At 39.1% G+C, this 19,177-nt stretch overlaps 1 protein-coding gene across 2 annotated transcripts in view; it reads right to left on the bottom strand.

Moving 5' to 3' along the window:
* Window positions 1-11,032: 11,032 nt before the first annotated feature.
* Window positions 11,033-19,177, bottom strand: part of PPP1CC (protein phosphatase 1 catalytic subunit gamma) — a 28,963-nt gene continuing 20,818 nt past the window's right edge. For both annotated transcript variants that reach the window (XM_044990228.1, XM_044990229.1), the window contains exons 4-7: window positions 14,564-14,668; window positions 12,654-12,877; window positions 12,199-12,333; window positions 11,033-11,723 (exon numbers count right to left, since the gene is read on the bottom strand). In XM_044990228.1, coding sequence (XP_044846163.1) covers window positions 11,634-11,723; window positions 12,199-12,333; window positions 12,654-12,877; window positions 14,564-14,668 — 554 coding nt within the window. In that variant the 3' untranslated portion in view covers window positions 11,033-11,633. The remainder of the gene's footprint in view (window positions 11,724-12,198; window positions 12,334-12,653; window positions 12,878-14,563; window positions 14,669-19,177) is intronic.

Here is a 19,177-nt window from a genome sequence, read left to right as displayed (position 1 = left end):
TCATGGTAATAGGATGGATAAGAAGAGTGGAGTTCTATTGTGAAAGTCTGTAACAGTTGAGATAAGTTTGATAGATTTCGTTCCACTGCTGAATAAATATTAGCTCTTTCCTTCACCCACGGTCTTTAAGTATCACACCATCTGTATCACTCCCCTCAACCCAACTTTTTTCTTATTTTTTATCACTGACATTTTTCATTTTCAGGCTTTACAGATAGCACAAAATGTTTTACTACAAGAATCATTTCATACTAAAAGGAGCCTAGCTAAGCAGACATGCATTTGGTGGAACAGTGTACCATGCAAACACACCTGTTTCTTTTAAGTGGCATTTATTGATTTGATAACAAGCTTTAACTGATAAATGCCACTGACATTCACACAAGGCATGACATTAAAGCATGAGTCCATGCAGAGATCAGAATTCAGCTGCAGACAATGTGTGCAGATTAATTCCACAAAGTAGTCCAAGGTGTGGGGGTCAAAAGGATTACACAAGTGTAAGCCTTATACAATTAGGTCATGATGAACCCATCTCACTTTACAGACCCCATGCTTCAGCAGAAGTCTTGAAGAATCCTCTTCTTAGACTGTCGTTCCCTATCCTTCACGGTAGCTGCAAATAAATACACAGGAGTGTTTGCAGTAAGCCAAGCCTGATTTTGGAATAGCAGCAGGTGAGCTCTGAAAGGTATTAAGGGAATGTGTCTACTGTTCTTTGTGGGAATAAATCTGAAATAGTCTTACTGAAGGAAAATAAATCCCCCTCATTTTGCTCTAGCTGTTCTCTAGTCAAATGAAATAAAATCTCCACAAAGTTAACTTCTTATGAAAAAGTCAAACTCACCCTCTCCTTAGAAATATTGTTCAACAAATGTTCAAACAGTGCCTGGTGCCAAAGAATTTTAATATTTAGTTTATAGTTTCAAAATACTTCCTTTCAGTTCCAAAAACGCAGGCCTCTGCTCTCTTAAGATGAAGGAGACTCTGTTAGTTGTAACAGTTTTAGAACTTATTATTTCCAGGTGATGGGGTCAATCTATTATTCCATCCAACAGAACGTAGGAGTGGTAGTACCGTGCCCCACAACCATCTACTTGCACAAAGAAAGCACTGAGGAAGGGTAGAAGAGACTGAGGCTGAAATTCTAGCTGTACTGAAATCAATGGGACAGGATTTCACCCTGGTAATTTCCATCCATCTAGGCATTTTTACCCCACTTGTGTGCAGAAAGGAAGCTCTGTTGTTTTGCTGCTATTAACAGTAAAGTGCAGAGTGCCACACACTTATAAAAGAATCTCAGAAGTTGGAGATGAAAAAGACTGACTCCCTGTCGATTGCAGCTAACCAATTCCCCCCTTATCTTTTTCCCTGATATGAGAACACTGGGATAGCACTACAGTGATCTGAGCCAAAAGAGGTCTTTATAATACAGGATAAATCTAGTCCAGGGTCAGCTGGGTAATCATGAATTAGAGTGGATTTATTTGACAAGACCCTGGCACTTATTAGTACAGTTGTTGAGGTGATGAGCTTATCAGGGTGATTATAGACCCCAGGATCCATTTTCAGAAGATGCAGAAGATTTTCAGGGGGGAGGGATAGCTCAGTGGTTTGAGCATTGGCCTGCTAAACCCAGGGTTGTGAGTTCAATCCTTGAGGAGGCCACTTAGGGATCTGGGGCAAAAATTGGTCCTGCTAGTGAAGGCAGGGGGCTGGACTCAATGACCTTTCAAGGTCCCTTCCAGTTCTAGGAGATTGGTATATCTCCAATTATTACCTTACCTAATAAATGAATAACCCCATGATCCATATGTCCATGAAAGAGCATGAAGTGTGAGTCTTCATAGAATATCAGGGTTGGAAGGGACCTCAGGAGGTCTAGTCCAACCCCCTGCTCAAAGCAAAACCAATCCCCAGATTTTTGCCCCAGATCCCTAAATGGCCCTTCAAGGATTGAATTTACAACCCTGGGTTTAGCAGGCCAATGCTCAAACCACTGAGCTATCCCTCCCCCCATAAAAGGTCATTGAGTCCATCCCCCTACCTTCACTAGCAGGACCAAGTACTGATTTTGCCCCAGATCCCTAAGTGGCCCCCTCAAGGGCTGAACTCACAACCCTGGGTTTAGCAGGCCAATGCTCAAACCACTGACTGTTAAACTTTATAGCACCATCAAGCAGGGCAGTGAGGCCATTTGTATCCCAACCCTGGGGAGGAACACAGCCATCACACTTGTGATGAGAGAGACCCAGTGAGGGTAAACAGCTAAAGGAGGCCATAAATAATTGAGCATGGAAGATGAAAAACATAGCAACAAAACTGGAGCCTCTGAAGCACAACAGCCTAACAGTATAGCTACCATATCCTAAAGCCAATCAATCGTAAATGTTTTCCCAGTGTCTATACTGCCTGCAGTTTAAACTCCCACATGGAGTAAATGAAGTCTTTGATGCAACAGGGAATCTTCATCGAAACTCTTATTGTTAATAAAAAGTTCATTAACTGTAAATTTTTTGCAAGACATTCCTCAGTTCCTCTCTCTTCTGGGGAAGTATGAGAACAAGTCTCCAGTATTAACTGGTTTTAAACCAAACTACCAGTATATAAATCCTTCCTTCCACATGTATCCCTTTGGCTGGCATTTTATTTTTTAATCCATTCACTGCATTGGGAGTCACTTTAGAAATGTTGCAAGAGTGGAAATTCATTGCTGGACTTTTATCATCACCTGACGAATTAGGGCTGTCAAGTGATTAAAAAACTAACCGTGATTAATCACAATTAAAAAAATTAATCTCGATTAATTGCGCTACTAAACAATAGAAAACCATTTAAACATTTTTGAATGTTTTCTACTTTCAAATATTTTTATTTCAATTACAACACAGAATACAAAGTGTACAGTGCTCACTTTTTTACTACAAATATTGCACTGTGAAAAACAAGATAGTATTTTTCAATTAACCTAATAAGAGTACTGTAGTGCAATCCCTTTATCATGAAAGTTGAACTTACAAATGTAAAATTATGTACAAAAAACAACTGCATTCAAAAATAAAACAAAGTAACATTTTAGAGCCTAGAAAGTCGACTCAGTCCTACTTCTTGTTCAGCCAATCGCTCAGACAAACAAATTTGTTTACCTTTGCAGGAGATTATGCTGCCCACTTCTTGTTTACAATGTCACCTGAAAGTGAGAACTGGCATTCATATGGCACTGTTATAGCCGGCATTGCAAGATATTTACATGCCAGATGCGCTAAAGATTCATGTGTCCCTTCATGCTTCAAGCACCATTCCAGAGGACGTGTGTCCATGCTAATGACGGGTTCTGCTAGATAACAATCCAAAGCAGTGCGGACTGACGCATGATCATTTTCATCATCTGAGTCAGATGCCAGCAGCAGAAGGTTGATTTTCCTTTTTCGTGGTTCGAGTTCTGTAGTTTCCGCATCAGTGTTTTGAGCTTTTAAGACTTCTGAAAGCATGTGCCACACCTTGTCCCCCCCAGATTTTGGAAGGTACTTCTGATTCTTAAATCTTGGTTCGAGTGCTGTAGCTATCTTTAGAAATTTCACATTAGTATTGTCTTTGCATTTCGTCAAATCTGCAGTGAAAGTGTTCTTAAAATAAACATGTGCTGAGTCATCACCTGAGACTGCTATAACATGAAATATATGGCAGAGTGTGGGTAAAACAGCAGGAAACATACAATTCTCCCCAAAGGAGTTCAGTCAAAAATTTAATTAACACGTTACTTTTTTAAAGAGCGTCATCAGCATGGAAGCATGTTCTCTGGAATGGTGGCCGAAGCATGAAGGGGCATATGAACGTTTAGCATATCTGACATGTAAATACCTTGCAATGACGGCTACAAAAATGCCATGCGAATGCCTGTTCTCATTTCAGGTGACATTGTAAATAAGAAGTGGACAGCATTATCTCCCGTAAATGTAAACAAACTTGTTTGTCTTCGCAGTTGGCTGAACAAGAAGTAGGACTGAGTGGACTTGTAGGCTCTAAAGTTTTATATTTTGTTTTTTAGTGCAGTTATGTAACAAAAACATCTACATTTGTAAGTTGCACTTTTATGATAAAGAAATTGCACTGCAGTACTTGTATGAGGTGAATTGACAAATTCTATTTCTTTTATCATTTTTACAGTGCAAATATTTGTAATAAAAAATATAAAGCAAGCACTGTACACTTTGTATACTGTGTTGTAATTGAAAAATATTTGAAAATGTAGAAAACATCGAAAAATATTTAATACATTTCAATTGGTATTGTTTAACAGTGCGATTAAAACTGCGATTAATTTTTTGGAGTTAATCGTGTGAGACTTAACTGCACTTAATCAACAGTTCTACTGATGATAATACCACTTTACTTTTTCAGAGCATGGAAATTTATTAATCCCAACGTAGCCCTTATGAAGTAGGCAAATATGCATGATTATCATAATTTTACAGATGCAGAAACTGATGCACTGAGAAGTTAAGTGACTTGCCAAAATCCACACAGAGAGCTGAGGCAGAGCCAGAATTTGACCTCATGAGTCTGACCCCCACCACTGCATTCAATCCACGAGACTAGACCACCACTACAAGAAGCATGTTTTAAAGGTACATACATACCTTTACTTTCCCAAACCAGAACAGGAAGAATTCCACATTCAGTTACTACACAGTTAAAATAAAATCTGGTCCAGTTAAAATAAAAGAAATATCTAGATCCACTAAGTATCAGACAGAACATTATATGTTCTATTGTTTAACAATTTACTACGTCTATTTCCATGGCCTCTAGGCACAACATAGACATTAAAAACAAAATACAATGGCAGTAATAGTACTAACCTCTCAGCCTCACAAGACAGGGAACAATTGTTAGTCTTAGTCTCAGGTCAAGCAAATCCTTGGAGAAAATGATAAACCTTACATCATGGGGTCAGCAAGTTTACATAAGAACGGCCTACTGGATCAGACCAAAGGTCCATCTAGCCCAGTATCCCATCTTCCAACAGTGGCCAGTGCCAGGTGCCCCAGAGGGAATGAACAGAACAGGTAAGTTTGAACTAGGTATAGCTCCAGCATGTGTAGTTACTTACACAGTATTCTAGGAGTACATGATACTCTATAGACAAGGTCTCTGCCCATACTGCATCTGCACTTTAAACAAGCAGCAGTTTCCTATCTGGGGATCTTCCATTGAGAACACCTTGTATCCATGCCTCAAGCATCGGAGCTACAGTAGTAGTGCTCAGGGAGAGGTGCAATCTGGGTAGTCAAGTCCAGATCCAAATAGGGTTTTTGATATTGCCTCCAGAATGCCCTTTTTTCCAGCTATACTTAATATTGTTCAGAAGGCCAAATTCTGCCCTCAGGTGCACTGCACACAATATATCTAAGGGCAAAGTTCTTGGTTTGAAACTATTACAGGATATTATCAACCTAAGATTCAAGGCCCTGCTGATGTTAATAGCTTAGGAGGAGTCTAGGTGAAGAGAAACAGGGGAAATGAAAGGTGCTTCATTGTAGAGAATGTGCTCTCTGGAATGAGATGCTAAACGAAGAGACCCATCTTGTTGTTTGTTCAGATAAGTTAAATATGATGCACCATTGTCCAAAACAGTACCCCAAAGAATTGATTAAAATGTTCTCACAGAACATTAGACTGGATAACAACTTTATTCAAATTAATAGCCTTATATTAGACTTAGGCAGAGTTACCTAGTAGACAGAGCACTAGATGGGGACTAAGGATCTGGGTTCTATTTACAGCTCTGCCACAGGCCTTGAGCAAGTCATGTCACCTCTCTGTGCCTCAGTTTCCCCATCTGTAAAATGAGGATAATGATATTGACCTTCTTTGTAAAGCATCTTGAGAGCTACTGCTGAAAAGCTCTGTATAAGAGCAAGGAATTATTATATTATGCTTAGAAATGGAGAAAAGACCCAGCTCCTAGCTAACTGAGTAACTTCTACAAAATTTCCAGAAAGAAGAGGTAGCACTTAGATGCAAATTTCTAATATAAAAACTGTCAAAGTTGACTCAGTTCTGATCTCCTGCTACTAACAAAAGCAAAGGTGTTACCCCACCTGTAAAATGCAGGTAATGTTGCAGAACTTCTTTATAAAGTGCTTTGAGCTCTAAAGACAAAAAGTGCTATGAAAGAGCTCGGTATTATAATGCTAGTGCGTCTTTCAGACCTATTTCAAAACAGTACAGTTTTAGAAAGTACACAAGTGAAACCAAATGCAGGTATCTCATCTAATGTCCCTATTTTGCTACTTCAAAGCTACTTAAACTGCTTAGGAGTCAGGTAGGAACAAACTTGTTCAGTGGGTCTGGTGACTGCCCAAATCTGGCTCTTCACCAGAGGAAGTGAAGACAGTGCAGTTTTTAATCAGGAACTGACAGCACACACCTGCAAGCTACTCTTAACTGTCATTAACAAGATGCAAGGGGAAGCTTCTCCCATGCCCAGAAAATGCAGGGCTTTATAGATAACCAGCACTCTGAACTACTCTTAGAAACAATCAGTAGCCAGTCTAATAGCAAAGATTAAGCTGCCTGTAGCAGTCTGCATAAAATAAAGTTTCAAGAGCACTTGGGACTAGAATGAATCATACGAATTGAGCCTGGAGATGACAAAAGCATGAACTATAGTAAGGTCTGGATAGGAGGTAGCCTTTAGAGCATATGTAGATGGAACTAAGTATTACAAGCCACCAGTGTGACCTGCAAATCCTGAAATAATTAACTTTGTAATAGTTAGGGCCACTGAAATCACAATTGTCCCAAGGTGAAGGAAACTCTCACACACAGAGTGGTAATATGTATCTTTAAGTACATTTTAAAACTCTTAATACAAAATGACATTATTTACCCTCACTGTCAAAGAACAGAAAATTTGTATTTTCAATCTCCAACTAATTTAGGATTTTAAAATTCAGTTACTGATGTTTAGAATACATGGATTGTCTCACATTCTAGATCGGTACAGATATACTCGCTCTTTAAGATGAACTTGGAGAGACTGTTCTATGTGGTAAGCAGCATTGTTACTTATTTTAGTTCCCTTATTAGGCATCATATATCCTTGTTTATAGATTTCTTCCCTCTTCACCCCGCTCATTTTCAGTAGTGCCTTTAGCAAAGAATAATTTATCTTCATTGTTGCTGTTGGTGGCAGTAATCCATCAGTCAGCCTAGACACTAAACATGAGCCAAGTGACCAGTTCTAGGCAGATGATATTACAGAACAGTTTTCTTCATAGTAGGAAAAATGTAATTTCCAGGAGATATAGAAAGTTACTGTTTGGGGACTGGAGTTTCCAGTAGTTATAGTTCCCTAATTCATAGTTTAATAGAATTTAAGGCCAGAAGGGACCATTAGATGAGGTCTGACCTCTATCACAGACTTGAATTTCACCGAGATAACCCTGTATTAAGCCTATTGACTTCAGTTAAGATTAAAGCATTTCAAATCCTTAAGAGGTTAACTGTTCAGTGTACCACAGGCAGAAAACAGGAGACACCAAGGTGTCACCATTGCCTTAGGCCCCTGCAATAGCCGAGAAAACTGATTAGGTGAAATATGCCCAGATGATCCTAGCAGTCAATTCATGCTCCAGAGGAAGACAAGCAACTGCCAACATCTGACCTGGGGGAAAAATTTCTTCCAGAATCAAAATCTGGCAGTCAGTTTAAGACAGACTATTTAGGGGCTGTCACAGATTCACAGGGTCAGTGCTATGCCCCAGCCTTTGAACAGTTGCCTAGGAGTACCCCTTTAGTGGGGGCAAGGGGGGGGGGAAGGTTAGTCACACCCTGAGCAAGATTCACCAGGCAGGCATCTACATAATAGGATAAGATTTGTTGTACTCACCTCAAGGCAAGGCCCACCACATCTTTATCTGTGGAAAATTTGTTTCTTTCAAGGAATGTAAAACACACCCTGGATACATGTTGCCAATTATGCATAAAAAATAAAAATCTTTCAAGACTGCTGCAGGTAACCAGCTGAAGCCTAAGTTTTGATTATAGGGATTGTCAATGCAGAGGTGCCAGTGTTGTAAGCGTACTGAGGGCAATGCAGGCAATCCTGTTCTCCCCATGGGTCATGAAGGAAAGGTGATGGGGAGGACCTCATGGCCTGAAAGGACAACCAGGACTAGCCCAAGCCCCTGGACATACAAGCTGTAGGAAAGTACATCTTTTAGAAAGGTATCTAATTTTAAAAACTTCCTAGTGATGGTGATGACTCCACCTCTGCTGTAAGATATTCCCATGTTTAATTATCCTCACTGCTAGGACATTGTGTCTTATTTCAAGGCTAACTTCCAACTCCCAGCCAGTGGGCCTGGTTATATCTGTCAACACAAGTGAAGAGCTCCCCGCATTAGATATCTTGCATGGGTCAGTACCTACAGTACTTAAGTCACCTCTTAACCTTCTCTTTGGTAAACTGCATAAATTGAGCTCCTTAAGCTTCACATCCTAAGACATGTTTTCCAGGTCTTGGATAACATTTGTTATCCTCCTTTGAACTTTTTCCACTATTTCCACATTCTTGCAGTTGTCTTGTAGCAGTCTTACCAGTGCTGTCACAGGCCTTCAAGAAGTCCATGTATACATCAACATAACTGCCTTTATCAGAGTTGTAATTTTGTCCAAAGAGACAAAATGGATTTATTTTCTACTCCCCTATTCAATGCAAGTAGAAAATAAGTTGTAAATATTACAAGGTTAAAACACATATGGTATGATAGGAACTTCACCCTGAGATTTTCCTAATCAAATCTCCATTCTGACTTACATTAAGCCAGGGCTACATGACCCAACTCTATTGGAGGAAATATCAGGCAAATGGTTCCCAGCTGTGATGTAGTAAGGCTGTCTCTGATAGGAGCAAGAAGCCTCCATTCCTGGTTCCCATGTGCTCTAGTAAGAGACAAGCTGAAGTCTGAGTAATACTCAACAGGGACATGCAATATTTAAGACTATATTTTAACTGTCTTAGCTAGTTAGTGCTCACCATATTACTCCAGTATTAGCACTGTATCCCATTAGATGGGCATAACAGGGAGAAGAGATGAGCCTCAGTAGATGCAGAGACTTACCATGATGGGCATGGAATAAGAACCGTGCCTTGCTGCAAGTTCTCTTATACAAAACTGATAAGGGGAAAAAAAAACCTGTCACTACTGCTTCTTATTCCCCTTCATATGAAGAAGGTATCTGGTACTAAAGGGATTTTTTAACCTATCTGTAAGGCCGAACAAGAGCCAATGGCTAGAAGTTACAACCAGACAAATTAAAGTTAACATTTTTTGCCTTATTGCGAACAGCTAGGGTGATTAGCTATTGGAACAAGCCACCAAGGAAGTGGTGGATTCTCAATCTGTTGGAGTCTTCAAATCAAGATTAGAGGACTTTCTCAAAGATATGCTTTACTCAAATGCAAGTTATTGGGCTCATGGATCCCTTCAGTCCTATCTGCTGAGTCCAGTCCCCTGCTATCACAGCCAACCCTACTCATATAATCCCTTTCAGATTGGAGTAACAATGAAGTTCTTCAGTCTCACTCTTGTATCACACAGGCTAATGATCTAATGGTTCCTTCTGTCTTTAACATCTATGAATCTAACATTCACAGTGATGGAGACTTGTTCTGTAATTACACAGCCAGATAACCAAAGACTTATATAGGAGCTAAGAGTTCTTCCTGACAAAGCTGTTTGAAAGAAGGCTGGTGGTACTGGACAAACTAGTTTATTCTACTTTTTAAATCCTACTCTGCAAGGTCTTTCAGAAAAAATGTGTGGTGTATTTTCCCCATTAGCATTCTTATCAGGGAACTTCATCACCAGGAATTTACTATCATTTAAAGCTTTGGGCTTTAACTATAAACCTCCACTCCCTCTCAGATTATACTGCTACTAAATGGAAATACACTATACTAGTAAAGCCTACTGAAGATATGAGGCCAAGTTTTGGGCTGCAAAGGTGAAACTGGGGGCGGAGTATCAAAGTTTGAGGGGAAAGCAAAATAGCACAGTTCAAGGCTGCAGGAAGATCTTACAGCACATTCTTTCCCCATTCCACTGGAAGGCAAACAAAACTGTCTAGGAGTTGTGTTGCAGCTATCTTGATCTATGGAAGACATTATAAATGTTTAAGATGCCTGTATTTTTAGTGACAAATTTAGAACTTAAGATTTACTTTTATACTATACTGGATCTACAGGAGTGTGTCTAGCAAGTTAGTCTGACAGCACAACTCTCCCATCTCGCTTTTAATTGGGAGGCACTCAAGTTTTACATATAAGCATGATGGATCTATAGCAAGACCTTCCCTTTAGAAACATACCGCAGGTGTGTGAAACTCAGACATAATTCCAAGTTGAGTTTGTGGGTTTCCAGATCAATTTATTGATCTAATTTAACCAAATCTTCTGATAACTCTGGTGTGTATTGTGCTGATAAACAGACACTGAGAAGATTTAACAATTTCTTCATTTAATAAGTGAATTATTTTCACTACATGGTATTGTACACTGTCATCTGTTCAAAAAAAGATTAACAGTTTTGTTTTTAAAAACAAGAGAGACTTAGATTTGTATAAACTGGTGAACAGAAATAACTCCTGTGCTTGGCTGGTTAGCAAGTTATTTTCTACGCTTCTTTGCAGAAGCAAGTCTTTAGGCCAGAAATGGACAAATTCTCAGGCAGATCTAGAACCATTTCCACACGTTACTGCTTTCTGGAACTGGCTGCCCCAGGACAGCTGCAACTGTAAGAAGGTTCACTCAGTAGAATATATTGAAATTGTACAAAATGTCTTTACCTTTACCATTAATAGCACAAACAGCACAGCATTACAGCTTGCTATTGAAAGTCAAAACTTCCTTTTATGTCCAAGAGAAAGGCATGAATGTAAAGTCCTGCCAATTCATCTTGATGTGTTGTGTAGATACAGCTTTTTAAACAGAAACTTTGGCTTCAGGAAAGAGACACAAACATTTAAAATAATGGCTTTAATTTTCATTTAAAGCATATGGGAGGGGAAGTGTGCTTTAATTAAATATACATCATACCAGTGATGCTGGTCAGGTTGAGGGTTATTTCTTATGTTGACAGCAATAAAACTAATGTGTACATGACAAGACATTAAAAGAAAAGCAATCCCTTTAAAACAAATTTTTAAAGTAAAAAAAGTTCACAGTGGTTTGTATAAACAGTATGTAACTTCAGACAATAACAAATTTCTAATCTCACAGCACACTAGTGCCCTCTTTAGTTCCTAAAGAAGAAAACAAGCATTTACACTACGCATTGTACAGATTCAAAAAAGTCAGTTGTACAATTACCCATAATGACAGGATAAGATGCTGTGGAGTGTACAGCTGTAACACCGACATAAGGGAAGTTTTAAAAACTCTTCTTGGGAAGGGAGAAAAGTCTTTCATTTGCTGTTACAACCAGCAAATGCCATTCATTAAATCAAAATGAAAAACCACAACACGTTATCTATTTTGAGCAAGCCGAACAGTACACGTTACAGTTTTAAAAATGGAGGTTATATACTATAATACAAGTCCCAACTAGGCAGTACCAAATTTACTATTTCTTCGCTTGTTTTGTGATCATACCCCTTGGTGGCGTTACAGGTCTGCTAGCATTAGGCTTCTTTTTCTCTGCAGGTTTCAAAATCTGAAAAGACAATTCAGCCATTTACTATGGTGCTTTAGCCAGCAAATAACTAGCCAATCTGCTAATCTGCTTGTAAAAAACATCATACATGATGAGTAAAGTCAGCCAGCAGCTCTGCATGCTCAATGCTAGGAGTAGTGTGCTCCTTGCCCACCTAACAGTTATGCTAGTACTAGACCAGACGATCTAGAATCACGTGACAGTAAGAGTCAGGAAACAGACGAGACTTCAGTTGGAAAATCTAATTCAAGGTGAGAAGTGTGCTCTACTTTATGCTAATGTGGACAGAACCTAAATCCTTTCTGAGAAGAGAAAGGGTAACTGAACTGAATGTAGCCTTTCCAGCCACCTTTCACTTTTGTAAAAAGTCTATTTGCAGTGAGAACTATTTCTATAATAGTGGGTTTTTTTGTGGGTTTTTTTTTTAAAATAAAAAAGCAAATTCACTAAAGGGCAAAATCTTAAGATACTGTACCTGAAAAGAGCACATTAGAGTTTCATCCACACTCATCATGGCACCAGCATTGTCAAATTCTCCACAGTAATTTGGGGCAGAAAACAGAGTTACCAATTGCCTTTTTGCAAAGAACTCATACCCATCTTCAACCACCTTTAAGAGAAAATTAGCTCTATTAGAGTAGAACAATTTCTTACCAGTCATGTAATTATTTCTCAAATGACATGCATCTAAGTTAGCCCACATACAGCTGCGAGATGGTATGACTGTCTAGCACAGACAACTGTAGAAGAGCCATTTAAGCCAAGACAACAGAAGTTTTAAATTAAGTAGATCAAAACAGAATTAGGAATGGATACTGGGCCCACTCTTGGGGTGTGATCTATTAGCAATGAAATTGTGGGACTCTGCTGAAAAACTAGGATCCCACTGGTAGAACAGGGCCATGGATTGTACTTGTAAAATTAAAATACCTGATGAGCTCTACATATAAGATCCAAATCATGTTTATGGAGAAACTTTGCAACCACTTCAGCACCAAATGTGAAGGACACTCCTCTGTCATTTTCACCCCATCCTAAGACGTCTTTGTCAGGGTCAGACCATAACAGATCACAAAGAAGACCCTGATCTGGTACATCAGTGGGGCGCATAATTCGCCGAATCTGTTCCATTGACTGAAGGTCTGGCGACAGGCCTGTTAGGAGTTTTAAGGTGTATAAATGGTTAGTGTTTTACTCAAAGTATGTTCCACACATTAATAAACATTTTGACTCATCTATTAAGACACAAAAAGCCTTAAAGTCCATCCTGTTGATTTGCTGGTGGCGATTAGTATCTATCAAGTTTTATGGTGATTCTTGATTTTTATCAAATTTTAAAAGTTTTCTGTAACAGGGTGGTCTGTCACCATCAAGAAGCAGTGGGGCGCAGGGCCAGCCAACCCTATTCCATGACATGGCCTCATTAAGGAAAAAATGCAAAGGAGTAGCATGCAAGCCAGCAAATGACCACCAAGTGTTATACAGTAACTAACTCTTGAACATGACAAAGCCCAACTGTTGGGGGGCAGGGGAACAAGAGAAGACGAGGGTGAAAAGCCTGGTGAGGAGAAGCCTGACTGTTGAAATACAGCACAACCCAACAAGGAAGGCTAAAACTTCTTAACTAAGGGGAAGGAACTGAGTGGCCTACAAGCATGAACTGGAACTCTCAAGTTGGACAGGCTGGGTCTGAAGGGCTAAGAGATACACTATTGTATAACAACTTAATAAATTAGACTCCAAGGAGGGGGACATTACTTTATGTACCCCAGGCTTTAAATGAATTATTGGGAAAAATCAGGAAGGGAACTGAGTGCAGGGTACTTTGAAGGGCCACACCATGCCACAAAGAGGTTTAAGTGACTTGTCTTCACAGCTTTACGATTTAGCAGAAACAGTGGCCTATTGTGCATGTTCATATATTTAAGTATAAGGATGAGAAAGGTCACTTCCACATTTTACAGAATACTTCATTCTCACTGCTTAATATTTGTGAACACCTACAAAGTGTGCCTTTAAGACACAAACTGAAAGATATTTAAATAGTAGAACGAATACTGTACTTGTCAGATTGTTCAGGCATAGTAACATGAAATACTAAGATGGGGAGATATACTAAGTTACTGTAACACTAAGTAATATTCATACTATTTTTCACTGTAGTGTCTAGGTAAGCTATAATTGTTGCAAATTATAGACAGATACCAATAGGCCACATGTCACTGCTAAAATACTTGGACTGTTTTACACATTAGACCCATTCAGTTATTGAAGTGGTATAAACAGCTGTAAAAAAACCTAGCTTAAATACACTTCAAAAAGGGTAAGACTGACTTTTAGGAGTAGACTAACCCCTTGGTATGTCCTGGGGGTCCCCTCAATGACCAGGAATTTATTGTCCTTTGTAGAATCTATATAGGACTCTGAGTCCATCTATTTGGCAAATTACATAGATTCTCTATCTGAAAGGAGAGGTGAGTGCAGATGAACTTCTATAGAACAGGAAAAGCAGACCGCCATATATCCCCAATGATACTAAACTACTTGCTCAATTAAGTATTTCAATGCCTAAAAATAAGCGCTCTGGAACTTGCTGCATGACAATCTATTTAGGGTTCATTTACTTAACTTACCCTTCAATATCCAGCTCAGTGCATGAATTGAGCCTCCTATATTCCCCCCGGGAGAACAGGTGTTCCAGAATTTCAGCAACGAGGATTAAACCAACAGGGAGTCATTTTCCAACTATGCAAAATGCATAAACACAAATATGGAACTAGCACACCTAGAAGTAAGAGATTAGCAATCACTTGAATAACCACTAGAGAAGCACTACATACCTCCATGACAGCAGAATATTTTCTCATCCACAATGGCTGCAATTGGTAAACAGTTGAAACAGTCTGTAAATGTTTTCCACAGCTTAATATTATATCTTCTTTTACCTACAAAAGTTTTAGGGGGAAAAAACCCAATTAATATGGTCTCCGAATGAGAACTAGAAAGGATCCAACAACATTACAATACTACTATTGCTGTCTTAACTTTGCCACGGTGTAGAAATGAAGCCTACACACACACACACACACACACACACACACAGCTCCTTTTAGACGCAATGCATTTTACTGCTGATGAAAAAAAGTTTTAAGGGGTCTCAGACTGTAGCGAATTCAGAAAAGCCAAGTGGCTCTTAAAGGTTTCTTTTGGAGTGGTAGGAGTTTCCATGTGTAGAATGAGACTGACCTTTTATAGATTAGGGCCAGATTCTCTGGCGTGTTGCACTTCCATTGCATTGCTCATACCTTCTCAAACAGGCACAGAGCCAGTTCAACCAACTCCTACTCTCCACCCTCATGCAGCCCCAATATAGAGGCATTTTGGGAGTATGCTGCACTCTGGAAATACATAACTGAAAGACTGTCCCTTGGAAACCACTGTTGACTAGTGTTCAGAGCAGCCTTGAGACTACTCTAAACTTAGCAGGGACTGTACCTGACCAAAAAAACAGTCAAGAGAATCAGAGCTGCAACTGTCTCCATAACACCCCTCTACTCTACTGTACCCAGTTGAAGATAAGCTTAGAAAACCTGGACCTAAAATTTAAGCACACAAAAAAACCAAGAAGTTGTGTTTATACAAGTTATCCTAAGCAGCACCACAGAGGTACATGGTGTTTTATATAAAAACATCTCAGACTAATCTATGTTGTCCAACAGTGAGTTTGTAGAAGATTTAAAAGTCTCATTAATTCATCCAAATAATGTTCTGGATGAATCAATGAGAGAAAGTTGGAAGAGACCCTCACTCCCATATGAAGTCTATTGTATTTTGCATTAAAAGTATCATGTAAGCAACTAGCAAAGCAAATAACCCACAACACAAATAAGTTTAGGGCAAGATAGCATGTTTTCCCCATATTTTCATTCAACTCTTTAAAAGTGAAGTTATCCAGCTTGTTAGGTTTTTGTTTTGTTTTTTTAATTACACCCCTGAAGCCTTTTAAAATGTAACTTTAAGTACATTAAAGTTATGATTAACCAAGCACTTGTTTAGAGACATTCTTAGCATAGATCAAATATATTCAGAGTTTATTTTGCGTACTGACCCCCTAAAGTTGGGCAACTTGTGTATGGAATTATGTTAATATTTACATTGTATACTTACATAGTCTTTGTCCTAAAAGAGCCTAATTAATATAAGAATCAACACTTTCTCCCAGTGGCAAGTGATAACAGTATACAGCAACACTGTATGTGGTTCAGAGTTTACCAAAAGCTACCCTCAACACTATGGTGAGATACTGGGTCCACACCAACACTCATCGAGAAAGGCCGCCTATTGAATTAGCAATCTAATTTCATGGGCCACCTAGGTTTTCCATCCATACACATATTGTCCAAACTGCTCAGCATGCAATATCAAATCAAATCACAGCACAAGATAATATAGGACAAGGTACTCCCGTCATACTAACATTTTGGTATATAAACCTAAATTATCTTTTTCCGAGTTCAGAGGACACCAGTACGCCTCAATTGTATCAAAAGTAGGGGGTTCTTATGACTTTTAAAGTGTTTTAATAATGAAGAATCTAAGTTATGAAGCCAGCTCTATGAAGTGGGGCGAAACAAAAAACCTCTATTTTCTGCACAATTTGTATCCTGCACAATTTGTAACCTTATTCTCCCCATAGTATAAAAAGGGCTAAGGGATTTTAAAACTTAGAGGTAATGGTTCTCCGAGCAAAGTTTATATTTTGAAACAGCATATCACTTTAAAAATCAAATGTATATATTGTGGACAGCACAGAGGAAAAAAATTGTCTTTATGCGTGCTTTTAGTCCACACATAGCCAACAGTTAAGGTCACAAGACACAATAACTAGGAAAGCTGCACTCATTTAATCAATTCCATTTGAAAGGTTGTGTAATTACTGATCATGTTCTGCTTGAAAAATGTTAAAGTAACAAGCACATCACAGTTTCTATCCTACTTTCATATAGTTTCCATGAACATTCTTTTTAAGAGTATTGTTGCTGGTTGCCAAATTTACCACCAAGATCAAACTTGCCAATCTGATAGATCTGAACAAGACATGAAAGATTCCACATTCCATTGCCAATCTATGAATATTTAAATCTTAAGAGTTTTCTTTTAATAAGCCAGTAGTGAAGTGGAATCAAAACCTTTCCAATCAGATTTCCCATAAACAAGTCACTTGTCAGCAAGATTATTTTCACCAGGAGACAAGAATGCCAGTAACAATTTTAGTTTAGAAGTAAAACTGCAAGCCAAAGACAAGTCAATTTTAGTATTTATTGTTCCATTAGGATGCACAAAGATAGCTTCAATTCTCCCCCTGCCTCCAAAATATATACAATATTTGAAATGTATCAGATCCTTACTGTCTTCCAAAGATCACAATCAAGGTCTTCCAACAAAGGGAACAGATGAAACGTGTCAATCCTGTAATCTGAGCTGCCTCTGTCTCCTCTAATGAGAGGGGCAGCAGAAGGTGGATAAAATCTGATGACTTTTTTAAAGTCGACTTATTTGAATTAAATACAAGTTCATTTAAAAAAATTACCTTTGAATTTAATAATCTATTAAAATTAAATACAAAAAATATTAAGTATTTCCTGCCAAGTTTTAAAGAAAGCCAAACCACTAAAGTGGTGGAAGTCACTGACTAAGCAACTGGAACCAGATATCACTGAAGTGCTAAACCAGCTTTTGGACAGCAGTAGCCACTTCTACAGGGTGCAGAAAGATTTTTCCCTTCATTTCAGTTTATTCTGCTAATTGAGTTTTATGATTAGTTCATTTGAAGTTAAGAAACCAACTGGAAGTTGAAAAAGCTGGGAAGCTTGTTTTTGTCTTCCAATCTATGAAAAAAATAGGTGCGAGGATGAGTCTACTAGGTTGAATCTCGAAAAACATAGGATAGGATTGGACCCAGTATGTTTTAGCTCCACTACAATCCACAAAACTCCCGCTGAACCCTATAGATGCCTACATTCATTTGACGCCTATGTTTTTGCTGTAAGAGTTCCCTAGGAGCTTACTGTTTCTGTCTCTGGGAATGCCCACTACTGCCTCGTTCTAGGTGTCTGGAGTCCTAGTGCCTGCCAAATTCCCAAAGCGATTCCTGAACCAGGTAAAGACAGGTATTTGGCCACCTAAATTGTGTATACGGCCCAATCTGGTAGGCATGCTCAGAGGCTGTTTATAGGATTGGACTTATTCAAAATCCAGATGGAGGAGAAAATCCAGCCAACAGAGGTGGCACCTATCTTGTAGGTTTTAGCTAAATAGTTAGTGCACTTGCCTGGGTTGTGGAAAACCCAGATTCAATTCCCCCATTCTCTGCCAGGAGATAGAGGATTTGAACAGGGGTCCTCCCACCTCTCAGGAGAATTCTTTAACCAGTGAATTATGAGATATTCTGATGTGGGGCTCCCTCAGTCATGCTATTCAACTGTAGATAAACAACAAAAGTGTCTCTGGAGCATGGAGGGGGGAGAATTGAACCTGGGTTTCCCTCATCCCAGGCTAGTACTCTGGGCTAAAAGTTATTAGGTGGGCAGCACCATCACCATGTATGTTAAGTTATATCATTGCTTAAATACATTTTTATAGATATAGTGTACCCTACTGGTTCATGAAAGGAAGCATCAAATTTAGTGTAAAGGCTATATTTAGTTACAAATGGTTACCAAAGAAAACCCAACCTTTTTAGTTATTTTCCTAAAGAAAGTACAAATGCATATCATGCTGTATCACTATTCAGGTCCTCCTGAAAAGCGGAAATAAGGATCAGCTATTTCTAATATAAACAGTTTTGTAAAAAGTCAAATCTTGTATTTATTATATGATAAGCAGGGTATAAGACAGGGGTCCCCAACGCGGTGCCTGCGAGAGCCATGGCGCTTGTGGGGGCATCTAAATGCGCCCGCATCCTGTCCGGCGGTCGAGCATCCACCGAAATGCCGACGAATTTCGGCAGCGATGCCTCTCTGACGCCGCTTGCAGCTGACAAGCGGCATCATTGAGAGGCGTCGCCACCGAAATACTGCAGAAATTCGGCTGCATTTTGGCGGATGCTCGACCACTGCCACGGTCCTTCATCTGGCGCCCACCAGACAAAAAGGTTGGGGACCACCGGTATAAGATAAAGGACCATTCGCTAAAGGATTTACAATGTAATTACACACAAGTTTTATACTTCAGAGAAAAGGTAAATATTTTTGTGCTGCAATTTAGAATTTCTATCTAATACAAGATTAGATAGGCTTACAATTTGAACTTTAACACAGTGTACAGAAGTGAGAGCTGTGATCAAATAGGAATAAAATTATACCAGTCATTCTACTTTGCTGATCAGACCATAATTAGATCATTGAGGGTACACATTTCCAAGAGGCCACCTGAGCTATGCAAGAGAGAAGCTG

The sequence above is a fragment of the Mauremys mutica genome, chromosome 16 (assembly GCF_020497125.1).
Source record: "Mauremys mutica isolate MM-2020 ecotype Southern chromosome 16, ASM2049712v1, whole genome shotgun sequence".
NCBI classification, from domain to species: Eukaryota; Metazoa; Chordata; order Testudines; family Geoemydidae; genus Mauremys; species Mauremys mutica.
The sequence above is the reverse complement of the archived record's forward strand: the minus strand, read 5'-3'. Positions and strand labels throughout refer to the sequence as shown.